This window comes from Vidua chalybeata, chromosome 17 (genome assembly GCF_026979565.1).
Source record: "Vidua chalybeata isolate OUT-0048 chromosome 17, bVidCha1 merged haplotype, whole genome shotgun sequence".
NCBI classification, from domain to species: domain Eukaryota; kingdom Metazoa; phylum Chordata; class Aves; order Passeriformes; family Viduidae; genus Vidua; species Vidua chalybeata.
In genome coordinates this window covers 6,748,426-6,761,498 of record NC_071546.1, presented here as the reverse complement: position 1 = coordinate 6,761,498, position 13,073 = coordinate 6,748,426, and the positions used below count along the sequence as shown (strand labels likewise).

General features: G+C 44.9%; 1 protein-coding gene and 1 long non-coding RNA gene across 2 annotated transcripts; one reads left to right on the top strand and one right to left on the bottom strand.

Annotated features, from left to right (window-relative positions):
• Positions 1 to 428: 428 nt before the first annotated feature.
• EPB42 (erythrocyte membrane protein band 4.2) lies at positions 429 to 9,863 on the bottom strand. Its single transcript, XM_053958353.1, has 13 exons — positions 9,723 to 9,863; positions 8,066 to 8,251; positions 7,153 to 7,383; positions 6,447 to 6,565; positions 5,640 to 5,762; positions 5,097 to 5,271; positions 4,674 to 4,812; positions 4,191 to 4,294; positions 3,642 to 3,884; positions 2,484 to 2,798; positions 1,903 to 2,063; positions 1,526 to 1,659; positions 429 to 655 (listed from the first exon to the last, which is right to left on the bottom strand). Exons 1-13 carry the CDS (start codon positions 9,730 to 9,732, stop codon positions 505 to 507), a joined length of 2,091 nt encoding a protein of 696 aa, XP_053814328.1. The 5' UTR covers positions 9,733 to 9,863; the 3' UTR covers positions 429 to 504.
• LOC128796567 (uncharacterized) lies at positions 3,891 to 12,137 on the top strand. The gene is made up of 3 exons (XR_008433838.1): positions 3,891 to 4,063; positions 9,856 to 9,954; positions 12,034 to 12,137. It is a non-coding gene; the product is annotated as an uncharacterized LOC128796567 (long non-coding RNA).
• Positions 12,138 to 13,073: the final 936 nt, after the last annotated feature.

The window sequence follows — 13,073 nt, the reverse complement described above, 5'->3', positions numbered from 1 at the left end:
CTTCTTTTGCAAGCAGCCCAGTGAATAATTATAAACCATGCTGCACTGCTGCTATTTCCTGTCTAACCTTACAGAGCAGTGAGCGAGCTTTCTCTTTTTTATTTTCTCAGAAAGCAGCAGAAAACATTGTTTACTACCTTACCAATGTCAAGGATCTACAGGGGGAGATATCCCCCTATATATATATCCCTAGAGACATGCTACATCTGTCATCACTTTAAGGTTCCAGGATACCTTTTACTCTATCACAGGTAGGGCTAAAGACTTCAGCACTGGTGGGCTCAGCACAAGGTGTGGTGCGAACTGCAATATCTACTTCAGCGTTCAGCCCATCTTTGTCACAGTGAGGTTCAGCTTCCAAAACTGGAGAGTGGACGTGCTGGCAGATGGGAGAGAGTTGAGTTTGTGCAAATAATCAAAATCGGACATGGTTTTAAATATGACTTTTATTAAACTGTTAACATCTGTGCTTGCCTTTTGTAAGGACCTGTTCTGAGTTGGGCCTCAGGCAGCTGCAATGTTGATAGTTCTGTAGCTCTTCAGGTTCTGGAGCTGGAGGCAGGTAAGACGTGCAGTGAGTCTTCTGGACCCTGCTCGAGTGGGGGTGAATGGGATTTGCAGCTCTTGAGTGCTTTTAGCTTGCACAGAGCCCACCCTGAAAGGAGAGAAGGGATTATACAGGAATCACCCCTCTTTGTGTTTTTAGTTTCCTGTGTCTGGGATATGCATTAGCTAGACAGGAATGTGGTGCCAAAAAGGAAAGGAAAAAAAGAAATAGAAGAAAGCTGGCAGTTACGTGAACTACCACAGTGAAATTGTCATCTAACAGTAGAGTTGAAAGTCTCCATGGAGGCATCTAAGGAGACTTTGTCCTACTGCAGCTTCTTGAGACAAATGTCATGTGAGGGGGAGCATGCCCCTTTGGTGGCTCTTGGCTAAGTCACATTTGCCTGGTTCTTCAGTAGAGAAGGGGAAGACACCACTGTCTCTATTGTTTACAGTGAGTAATGGATGGAAAGATGTCATAAACAGTACAGTTTTACTCCACCTAAGGATGTTCAAGTTGCTCACTAGAAAGTAATTGATTTCTCAAGAGCAAATAATTTCTAAATTTCATAGCTCATTTCAGTGACTTCTAACTTTGTCTTACTTTATGTGTGTTTCTGACTAAGTCTTGGGGCATTTCTCTGGTAATCTTTTTTGTTGGCAGGAGATTTTCATTTTGCTGTCTATACCTTTGATGTTGAAGCTTCCATGAATAGATGCCATATTGGCTTCAACTTAGGTATTACACATCTGTTTAAAGTTCTCTTAGCTGGCTTTTCTCCTTTTCAGTGTGAAAATCATCTGTGTTTTCTGTAAATAAAGGATGGGATGCTTGGGGCTTTTATGCCATAGTGATATCTTCCTGCCATGTTCTTGCCTGGTTATTTTTGGGACAACCTTTCCTGTGCAAGGGTTTCTCTTGCTAGTATTGTGTCTCTTTTTCCATTTGCTGCTCTTGGATCAGTCAGTTTGCACTTACCTGTAATTCCTTTGCCTGTAAATGAGCCCTCGCCCTGCGACTGCTATCACACACTGCTCCAGGGGTTCCATGAGGGGGTTCTGGAGGCTGATCTTTGCTGTGCTTGGCTCATACTGGACCATGTTTTCTGGGAACTGTTGAAAGAAGCAAATGAGCTGAAACTGAGAGAAGATACATTCTTCTATGATTAAAGGGAGAGGTGTGATTTTTTTTTCAGTGCCTGAGCTGCTATTTGCCAGAAGAGGCAAAGTCCAGCTTAATTTCTTCCGCTCTGGTTTCTCAGAAAGCCCCTGAACCCAACAGAATTGTTTTGCTGCTTATGACTACAAAAGTGGTTTTCTCCCTACTGCAGTGGCAGAATGACAGTCCAATCTTACTTCAATGGTGAGAGGGGAATCACAAAGGGTGATTTCTTCCTGTGCCAGGTACATGTAGGAGTCCTCCTCATCTCTCAGCACAGCAGTCAGCCTGAGCAGGTGGTTCTTTCCCAGCTCTTTTCCAAACCATATGTAAGGCACAGAGACCTGCAGGTTATTGACTGGAACAGAGTGGTGAAATAACAGGTGATGAGTGCAGTCTGGTCTTTTCCTGGATGACACCTAGGAGTGTTCAGTGCCCAACATTGTACTAAAAGCTGCAGCATTTAAATGCTTAAGTGACCCCAAGTGGATTTGCAGATTGAAAATCTCTAAGGTGATGTTGTCAAAGTGTTTTATTTCACAGAATGGGTAAGGTAGGTTGGAATGGATAATCCCAGGGTCATCCCAGGGCACATGGCACAGGATTGTGTCCAGTTGATTCTGGACTATCTCCCATTAGGGAGACTCCACCATCTCTCTGGGAAATCACCTAGAATCAACTATTCAGCCAACCTTTTGTAAACCTAGGGCTAGGAGAATTTTTCTGAAATGAGAGCACTAGAGGACTTTTCTAGCCATGCACCCAAGAGAGTCCTTACCTGAATTGCTGTGGAGGTTAAAATGAAACTCTTCCTTCCAAAGTTGGGCAATGGGCACACCATTATAATGCAGAGCCTGGATCCCAGCTACCAAATGAGTAGCCTTTTCTTTATCACCGTTGTTAAACACTTCAATGGAAAATGTAATATCTTGTCCCAGTTGCAAAGAACTACTTGACTGGAAGTGGATGAAAAGGTTGACTGGCTCTTCCAGAGCAGTAGGAATGAAGATAAACTGTGTGCTGCTGCTGGTTGTCTCAAGTTCCTTCATATTTCTGTAGGCTTTGTCAAGTACTTTTTTTTCCTGGAGAGAACCTATCACAAAAAAAAAGGGAAGCTCATACTTTGGTACTCTTTCCTGTTTACTAGTGAGAAGCAGCAGGAGAATGACATTGATTTCTCCTGGTAGTACTGTAGATAACTGTTTCTAAGAGCATAGAGAGATTTCTTTTTGTGCTTCTGGTTGGATCAGTTTGACAGCTTCAGCTGTCAGGATATTCACTGGATGTGCTTGACAGATTCTACTTGGGAATAGTTGTCATAGTTTTTAAACCACCTTGGTGCTAGCATCTCTCAGAATAGAGGAGGCAGCTGCTTTTTTGTTGCTGTAGCTAAGGCACAGTTCCATGTTCTCATGTGTAGAAAAGCTGCAGTTGTCTCCTGCAGCCATGGAGACAACAAGCCACAGGTTAAGATGGGGTGGTATGGTTGAGCCAGGGAAACAGCACTCAGATTCCGAAGGGGAGCTACTTGTTGAGGGAGAGATTTAGGCAGTATCTGAGAGCACAACAGTCCTTTTCAGAAAGCTGGAGTCTGAAAGATATCTATTCGTATTTATATTACAGAGGTAATGGGAGGTGGATGTACAGAGTGTAGAGATACCTTTTCTGATTTCTGTTATTCCAGACATGAAAGTGCTTGGTGAACAAACACCTGGTCTTCCAGACACCTTAATGCCATTAAGCAGGGTGAAGTTTGGGTGATGACCTCTGCTTTGGCTCTGTAGACAGGGATAATCGGGTGTTCTAGTGCCACTGAAGAAAGGGAAGTAGTGAGAAGTGGATGACCCTGGTGCTCTGGTTTGGCTCTGCTCTAGTCTTTTACTCCTGATGTGTAATAGTGACAAGGAATGTGCTCACCCCTGTGCCTGTCCCATACCTTCAGGGTACTTGTAGTTTTGTGTGATGTCCTCACAGCGCTCACTGCCCACGCTCTTGGTGCTGATGTTGTTACCGGTGTATTTCGTGCCACCAAAAGCTGGCTTGAGGGTGTCATCTGCTTTGTGTATCCAGACATGACACTTGGCATTGATGGCAGCAAAGAAGTAGCTGACATCATAATCAACTTGTGTGTCCCCTTCCTTGATGGCATGAACAGGGGCTGGCCCACAGAAGGACAGACCTGAGGAGAAAATGTGGTCCAGTTAGGAATCAGATGCTTTCCCAACTAAACCCATTCCTAGTTTAGACCTGTACTGGTGAAGCATCTAGTTTAGGAGGCCATGAGGAAGCAGTGATAGAGCTACATGAACTGCACAAACCAAACAGATAAATGACAATTTTGTGCCTAAAGTCAACAGGGTGAGTGAATGCCTGTCTTTTTGCATCTTTCCACTGGAAAATGGGAAAGGAGGAATATTGAACGGCTTTATTTGCCCCTGCTTCACTTCCCCCCTGCTCTTGCTCAAGGCCATCTCTGGTATCTTACCTTTGCTTTTTTCCTGGCAGGTGGCATCCAGTGCCTGCCACCCACTGTACTCTGGTAGCAAGTCTGTCCGAGCCATCCAGCATTCATTCCAAACATGGAAGGTCCTGCAAGAGGAAACACCATGAGCTTATATCAAGGGACTGAGCCCTGAGTTACAGTGAAGCTTTTGCCAAACCACAGCTGGTTAATGCTCCCTTGAAACAGTTCAGTTTATATTGAGAAGAGCAGAGTTGTGTGTGGAGAAACAAGTGGAGTTTCTCCAGCTGGACTGGGCTGTCATTCTTCCTTTGTGGGCTCTGGAAATAGGGCACTCTTGAGTTTGGGTTGCAGCAGTTTATCGAGAACAGGTCTTGTAGACAGGATCTCAGCTGAGCTGTCTCCTGTCACCTCCTTGCAGCTGTTTTACCTCTTTCCCCCGTGTTTCATTTCCCACATCCAAGTATTGTCTCAAATTCTTGCTTGGGCCCTGCCATGTGTTCTTACCAGACACGAGCACTCTTGTCCTGTGTGAGCAGTGTCCCATCTTCATCATAGTACTCATCCACACTCAGGCTGCTCTTGGTGTTGTGAGCCCATGTAAAGCCAGTGACCACCCTGGTAGGAATTCCCAGGCACCTCAGAACTGTGCAGAAGAGAGAGCTGTGAATCAGTTGTGCACCCTGCCCTAAGGGTATCTCTGCTGATACATGTAGAGCCTCTTCTGGTGCTATGCCTGTCAGCAATGGCACCAGGTCTGCTCTTTGGACTTTGCAAGAGGCAATCCTCCCTCAGGAAATGAGATTTCACATGTGCATTCATGTGCATGGATGTACTGATGCTCTTATCTCGAAGGCATTGATGCTGAGTGTTGATGAAACTAAAGATCTGCCTCTCACCTGAAGATTAAAGGTTGTAGCAGCACTGTACCTGAACACAGGACTGCAGCAAACACCCAGCACCTCCCGTAGCGGACGGGCTGGAATTTTGACACAATCCACTGCTGGAGGATGGGGTTGCTTCCCAGCCACTTGGAAGGGGGTGTCCCATTATCGTGTTGCCCAGGCTCATATTCTGTCAGGCTTCTAAACTCATTGCAGTTCACCTGCAGAAAAGGAGGAGAGAAAGATGTATTAAGGAATTGCCTCTCTTTGGTAAGTCCACTGATCCTGTTTGTGGAAGCTACTCCCAAAGCAGATGAAACCAAGAGGACTTTTTTTGTGCAAAGCATGAAGGTCATGGCTGAGCAGAACAGGGGCAGCAGTCTGCTCTGAGATTTATTCAGTAAGTGCACGTTCACTGCTAAGAACCTCCTGCAGCACTACTTGTCTGCTGAGGGAGTATCAGGACAGGCTGGAGATGGGCAGGAGGTGTTGTTTGGAACAGGCTTCCTCTTTGCTCAGTGGTTTGGCCTGACCTGGGGTTGAGAAGTTGCCCCCTGCTCAGGTCAGGGCTGCTCTCTGCCCTCCTTACCATGGCAGCAACTGCTCGGCAGACGTGGACGGGGTTTTTGCGTTGGGCAGGATCCTTTTCTCTTTGGAAGTGCTCCCCTAGAGCCAGCAGTATGAAGCAGATGTCAACCATATCCTCCTCAAACTGAAACAAGAAGACATCACTTCAGGAAAGTTTCCATGAACTTTTGTTCTCCTGAGTCCCTACAAGGGTTTGTGACTGTGCAGATTGTTTCTCCCTTTCTGCAGGTAGCTTTAGGTAAGTGGGCTGTGAAGGAGGGCTCCAGGCAGAGATTTGCAGGGGGAGCTGAGGGCAGACCTCCAACTTTATTGAAGGTGGGAAATGTATCAGCATGATACTGTGTCCCCTGATTGAGGGAAGTTGATGCTTTTCTGGAGCACTCTCTAGGTTGGCACAGAGATACTTTTATGATCTGCTGGCATGAAAGTGAAATAATCACTGGCTATGTCAGATGGCCGTAGACAAACAGAAAGATCTTCTTGTCCTCACTTTGCCTGTTATGTAGAGGCAGTATTACTGAGCTCTGTTAAATGCTTTTATACCTGTTGATGAAAGGAAAGCACATAAAGCTCAGATACAGATCAATGCATTCCTTTATAGAGGACAGTCTGAGAAGGAAGCTAAAATTACATGTGCTGGGTTATAGGACTTCATACACAGGTCCCTTTTCTCCTGTACAGGAGGTAGTGGGTGCAGAGAACATGGAGATGAATAGAACTCTTTCATCAGAGCATCCTGTACACACCAGATATATGCACCTTTCCTCTGCTTGGAAGAGAGCACAGACATACTGGACCTCTTCCTTACCTGACTGAAGTCCCAGGGTTGGGCTAGGATTGCATTTTCAGTCCCCTGGTAGATGATGCCCTCTTGGTTTAAAATGTACTCCTGTCGCTGTGCCTCATTAGCCAAGAACACCTCATCATCTAGATTAGAGAAAAAAGCATCAGGAGAAAGCATTGCTGGACTCAGATGCACTTGATTCTCTCATGAACCAGCAGATTCCACTGCGCTTTGGCAGTCCCTGGCATTCTGCCCTGAAAAATACCCCAGGTTGTGAATCAGACAGGAAAGAAGAATTTCATTGTCATCTCTGTTTCCTTGTCTGAAAAGTTCCTCTGGACCCAGGCTGTTGCACTTGCTGGCTCTTCTACTCTCCTGGCTGGGAAGTTCTAATACTAAGAAAGATACAATGGCCTTAACCAGACCAATTACAATCTTGACTCATCCTAAAATCTCTATTATAGGAAACACTTAATCAAACATTTTTCTCTAAGTAGAAGGACAGGGTTCTTGCAGTGGAGTACTCCAGGGAAGAGACAGAAGTGCTGAGGCAGGAAACTCTGGGCTTTATGAGCCCCTACCCCTCTCCTGAGGTGCTGTGAGGAGCAGAGTGGAAGGAGCACTGGGTGAGTCAGCCCCAGCCTCCCTCCAGGGAGGCAGTGCCACAGCTCCAAAGTTGTTTTTGTGAAGTGACTGATCCCAGCCTGCCTTTCTGTTTCTGACCACCTACCTCGGCACCAGGGATTAAAGAGGAGGGTGAAGTTGCCCAGGAGCTGAGGGGATTTGGAGGCACGTAAAAGCAGAGTGTACTGGCCCATGGGGGCATTGGCAGGTGTGTTCACACACAGGGTCCAGGAGTTTGGGTCCTGTTCCTCCACTGCTGCACTCCACTGCTTCTGGTCTCCCAGGCTGGAGATGGGAAATTCAGCCTGGATTTCATCTGCTTTGGAAGAATGTGGTCCTGCAGACAAAGAAATCTGGTTGTGTTTATTCCAAACATTGTGTTAATTCCTCACCTGTGCAGACTGCAGGGACCTTGTCTATCTCTGGAGCCATAGCTCTCCTTGTGAGAGGGTCATGACCTTTAGCAGCTTAATGCCCACTGAACATTGCTAAGGTCAGTAATGCACTCAGGTCTCCATGCTTGAAAGTGAGATGTGCTTTCCATAGATTTGTAGAAACCAGGAATGGCCAGAATGGTGCAGCCCTGCTGTTCCTGTGGAATTTAGTGACTTGTAACAAAAGTCACAGCCCAGTGCTCACAATATGGTAAAACAAGCTGGGGCTGAAAGCTGCTGCCTTTCTCAGGGGTCTCACTAGAAAACACTCTAACAGAAAAACCTGTGACAGGCCAACCAGGTTTGAATGTTACTGACCCCAAAAGCCAGAAGAGATCTCATGAGTATTTTGCAGTCATGGAATAGTGAAGCTGTATTGGTTATTGTGTGCACTGTCTCTTCTGGAAGGGATCTGGTTGTGACCCTGCAGCAGCTGGAGACTCTGCTTGGCCTTACATAAACAGTTCACTGGCCTCACATTTAAATTTGGCACCCCTGCCCAGCTCTGGAGATGGCTTTTACCTCCAGCTCTGTTCTTCAGGTGGGTGGAGGAGCAGAGCTCTGGTAGGTTTGTAATGGCATTACCTGTCTGTACAACGAGGAAGGTCCTCTTCATCTGCTTCAGGTAGTTGTGTATTGGAGCTGAGAAGCTCACAGTGATGGTGAATGGCTGCCCCCGCCTCACTATGAGCCTTTTAGTGCTGATTTCTTCTGTGTGGTGGCTTTTGTTATTCTCTGGGATCATGAAATCACATTTTTGGATGCTCAGACCTGTAGAAGATAGAGAATGAGTTTGGGGCTGTGAGCTGCCTGCAGTCAGGCCCTGAGCCACATTCTGGGACACACAAACAGCTGATTAGGTGTTTCTCCACTCAGATATTCTCTCCCTGCCTTTGAGACTTTCTATCCAGTAATGGTAGGGACCTTCACTCTGAGCTTGGTTGTTCTGGTGTTGAGTGACTGTTGAGCTGCCTTTGCTTATACCTGACATCATTAACTGCACTGGTGCAAACATTGCTGCTGGTTCAAATGCACAGCTGTGTCAAACACCAGTTTTCCTACTTTGTACCACACCAGTTGACAATGCCATGCAGGAGACAGAAAGATCCTCCTCCTGTCTCCTACAAAGGCTTTATACACATCATATGTGCTTCTGTCCAGCACCAGAAGACAGAAAAAAAAAATGGTCGCAATTTCAAGCACTCAGTTACTCCCTGTTTAATCTCAGCCTTGGGACCATCCTGACCTTATTTACCTCACTGGCTTGTAGCTCATCACTAAGGTCCTTGCCCCTGTGGGTTGTAGCTGTTTCCCCTTATGTGACACGTGCTGTCACCTACCTCCCCTTGCTGACCCGTGCTCCTCCCTCTGTTGCAGCCTAAAAAAAATTGAAATCCACAGAGCATTTCTCTGCTATCTAAATTGATTGCTCCTGTGCTAAAGCCATAACTGCCCTCTTTGCAGATTTCACTGCTCTGCTCTCTCCTGATGTCTTGTCCTGTCTTGTCCTCTGCATTGATACCTTCTCCCATTGTGGTTGTACCTTCTGTGTTTGTTGGGGAGTCTTGCTGGATTGTGTGCTTTGTTTCTCTTTTCCCCATATAAATTTTTTCCATGTGATGTTTTTAGTGAAAGATTCTGGTCCAGCTTTCAAATCCCATCATGGCTGAGCCAGTTCAAACCCCTGCACCAGTTCAGGCCTTATGGAGCCAGCTCTGACCTCATCTGTTTTCTTCTCTGTGATGAAGATGTCTGTTCTGTCTGTCTCGTAGAACAGTGAGTAATGTGGAGTGTGGCTTCCTCTCCATCATATGGCTTTTCATGGATCTTACTGTCACTTTCTTCAAGGTTGCCTGGAACCTGGACTGTTTCCCTGCTCCAGGAGCTCAAACACTTGGTCATCTCTCTGTTTCAGTTGTGTAGTCTCCTTAATTCCTCCCACCCCCTCATTCCCTATGCTGAGGATTCACTTACCTTTGCTTCCAAACCCTCACCTGTCTGCCTTAGCTGCTTCTTGCTGCTTCTCAGACTCCTCTCAGGCATCAATACCAGCTTTTGATTGCTGTGCCTTTTTGTGCAGTCTGCCATGCAAACTGAGCTCCCTAAGCCTTTAGAGCACTTGGCTCCTGCCCTGCAAGCTCAGCTCTTCCACAAGCCTCATGAACACTGTCTTGGAGCAAGACCAGTTGTCTCTTCCTGACACACAGCTGGCTTGGAACTAACAAAAGTGATTTTTGCTTACCTTGGCCCATGGCTGGTTCTGGGTACCATGAAAATATTCAGCTTCTGCTTGCTCTGGTGGGCAGTGGCTCCTTCTTCCAGCTGTCTTAAAAACTGTCCTCTTGCAAAGTTGTTTGCTTGATTTCTTTGTACAGGGTGGGACGTGGTGTTGCCACCTTTCCAGCTTATCTGGTGTGCAGATGTTGAGGACTCTTTTATCTCTCAGACCACACTGAAGACAGGCTACAGATGAGGTAAAGTTCCACAGCAGAATGTGAAACATTTAAAGACAGCCAGTGACAATTCCTTCAAGGAGCTGTGCACCGAGGACCCCAGAGTAGGAAATGCAAATCTTAATATGGCTCTGAACACTGCACAGAGTGCACTTCCAGTGTAAGTGTTGGAGAGCTGCTCTCCAGCATTGACCCCAAGCTGCTTAGATCCTAAACCCTTCAAGGAGTTAAAAAATGTAGTCAGTGCATCTGTTGCTCTTGTGCCTAATTCAGAAAAGTGAAAATACTTAAAAATGAGAAAATGTGTTAAAAGAAACAGCTAAATTTGTGTAGCTTAATGCAGATTATTTAAAAATATTGTGCTGGAGACTTGGACTAAATACATTCCTAAAGTTGCTGTAATATAAAAGGAACGTCTCTGGATTAATAATAATTGGTCAAAAGACAAGAAATAAGATATCAGAAATGAACAGCTTTCACTCTGGAGTGAGTCATCAATAGTTTTGCAGAAACTTATGATTTCCAACAAACTTAAAAATAATTTGAGAAGTTGATTACATAATATAGTCCAGTGAGTTTGGTGATTTTCTTAGTATTTTTATATTAAACTTTACAACTGTTTGCTTATATGCACCATTTAAGCTAGAAACAAACTCTCCTGAGTTTTAGGCTTTTGCAGCGTAGCCTTAATTGTATAGATTCACTTTCACAGAGTAATTGCAGAGTGCTTGAGGCTGGGAGGACCTCAGAGGTTCATCTTGTCCAAGCTCCTGCTCAAGCAGGGTCACCAAGAGTTGCAGCTCACCTCTTGTAGTGATGAGCCCAGCTCTGGCACAGCACTGCAGGTGTGGCCTCACCAGTGCTGCATAAAGGCAGGAACCACCTCCCTTGACCTGCTGGCAGTTCTTTACCTGAGGCAGCCCAGGATATCGTTCCCTTCTTGGTGACACGGCCATGCTCCTGCTGTACGTGAGCTTTGACTGCTCTGCCTTTATTACAAAGCCTGGAGGTCACCAGATTTGCAGAAATTGGGAACACTAAGAAGAATATTGGGAAGATCTTCCAGAAAATTCTGTATTTTTTGTCAGCATACATTGCTCAATGTTAATTATATGTGATTTTTGTATGTGTCTTGAACTTGTTTCTTACATAAGGAGCTAAACACAGTATGTGATGGCTGATTTGTGGTCTTTTAGTCTAAGCAAATTTTAAACCAAGTGATTGTGCTCAAACTTCTGACTTTCTTTGCATGACCAATGTTCTTAAATGCACCTTTGCAGTATATGTATGAGTTTTGAACCTCTAAATCAGAGTGGTTTAGATACAAGGAGGTATTTATCCCATCATCACTGCCTTGTAATGACTGTGTATACACACAGTACCATCTCTTGGTCAAATTGGCAACTGCAAGTAGGATTTCCTGCACAGGATTTCCTGCACTTCAACTCTGAAAAGGGACCTACTTATCATCCCTTTGTGTCTTTCTTGACACTAAAATGGGCTAAAAAAGCCCATGGAGAAGGTTAACACCCAAAAGAGACTTCTGCACGTATTACTCGAGTGTTTGTACTGGCATTCCATCTGGTGAGAATGGGCCCCCTGTCCCCAGGCTGTCCCTACATCCAGAGCTGCCCCATCCCAGGTGCAGAATCCAGCACTTGCTTTTGTTAAACTTAGCTGGTTTTGTTTTTAAACTCAGTTGGTGCTTCTCTATCCACTGCATTCCTGACATGCTCCTAGAAATCTTGAGGAAAAGTAATCCATAGATGCTTGAAAGTGTCCATCCTGCCTGGATATATTACTTTATTATCTTGTGGTGTGTAGGGATACTTGTTTTACAGGTCCAAGCATAAATCCATAAAAACTTTACTACCTTTAAAAATAGAAGCTTAAAGTGTTTTGTGAGCATCTTTAATAATTGTGTCTCCCTCTGAATGCAGTGATCAAAAATTATATACACTCTTTTATTGTGTCCACATTTCCAGCTTTGATGTGGCATACCCATGAATTAGATAGGAATTTTTATTTTGAGGGGAATTTCTTGTTGCTTTAGAGCAAGCAGAAACGCTTATGCTGTGCCTTTGGTTTTGCATTTTACAGCGAGCAGTGCCCTCCACATTCAGTGCAGGAGAATGACAGACCAAGAGGCAAAGCAGTGAGGCTTTGGTGGCAGAACAATGTGATTTGAAACCAGCAACTTTGGCTATTTGGGATTGATTTTTTTTTTTTTTTTTTTTTTAATCTGAATCTAGAGACTTAGAAGGACAAATGATGGGGAAAAACATCCACTACCCTGGAGGCTGATTTCAGTGTGTTTCAAGACCAATTCATGGTTGTGAATGTGTCATATCAGTGAGTGCTCACTGGATTTTTTTTGGAGTAGTCAGACTGGAATGAGAGCTGGCTGGGTCAGCCTCTTGGGCATGCTCATATTTAAACTGCATATTTATAAAGAAAAATACTGACAATTAGCCATATTTTACTCCATCAACTCCCACTGACTTCTGACCAAGGGCTGTGTAAAGATTGTAGGTTTGACAAAAGCAATTTAAATCCTTCCTCGGGCACTTACATGTTTTTCTCTGTAATAATCATTAGCATAATTGAACAGTTGTCTCATGTCTCATGCAGGAAGAATGTGTTTCTCCTGCATGGCACTGGCCAGATCTGCATTTTGACACTCAAACTGAGCTGGGTGTGGTTGCTGAGGGCAGATGGAAACGCTGACACTGTGAAAACCCAGCGAGTGTTGCAAAGCTTGGCACTTGGCACAGGCTCTACAGCGCTGGTTTCCCTTTGAACTGCAGCCTTCCTTTACAGGTAGTTAATTAGGATGAGGTCATTCCAAGCTCGTGTGACAAACACTGTCTGAAATAATTGCCTGGATTTTGTTTAAGAACAAATACTGCAGGAATTTGAATATTTTGGCTGTACTGTGTGTTAAATGTAATGTCAGTCTGCATTCTTGTAAGATTTAATGAGATTTTCTGAAATACCATCACTACCTCAAGGCCTTTTCTGAGGCTAATGGAGGATTGTATCCCCTGACTCTCCAAGATCCTGCAAGACTTAATTGATAGGTGCAAAGCTACCTATTTTCCTCTCCTTTGCCTGGAGAAATCTGAATTCCTGTGTATGTG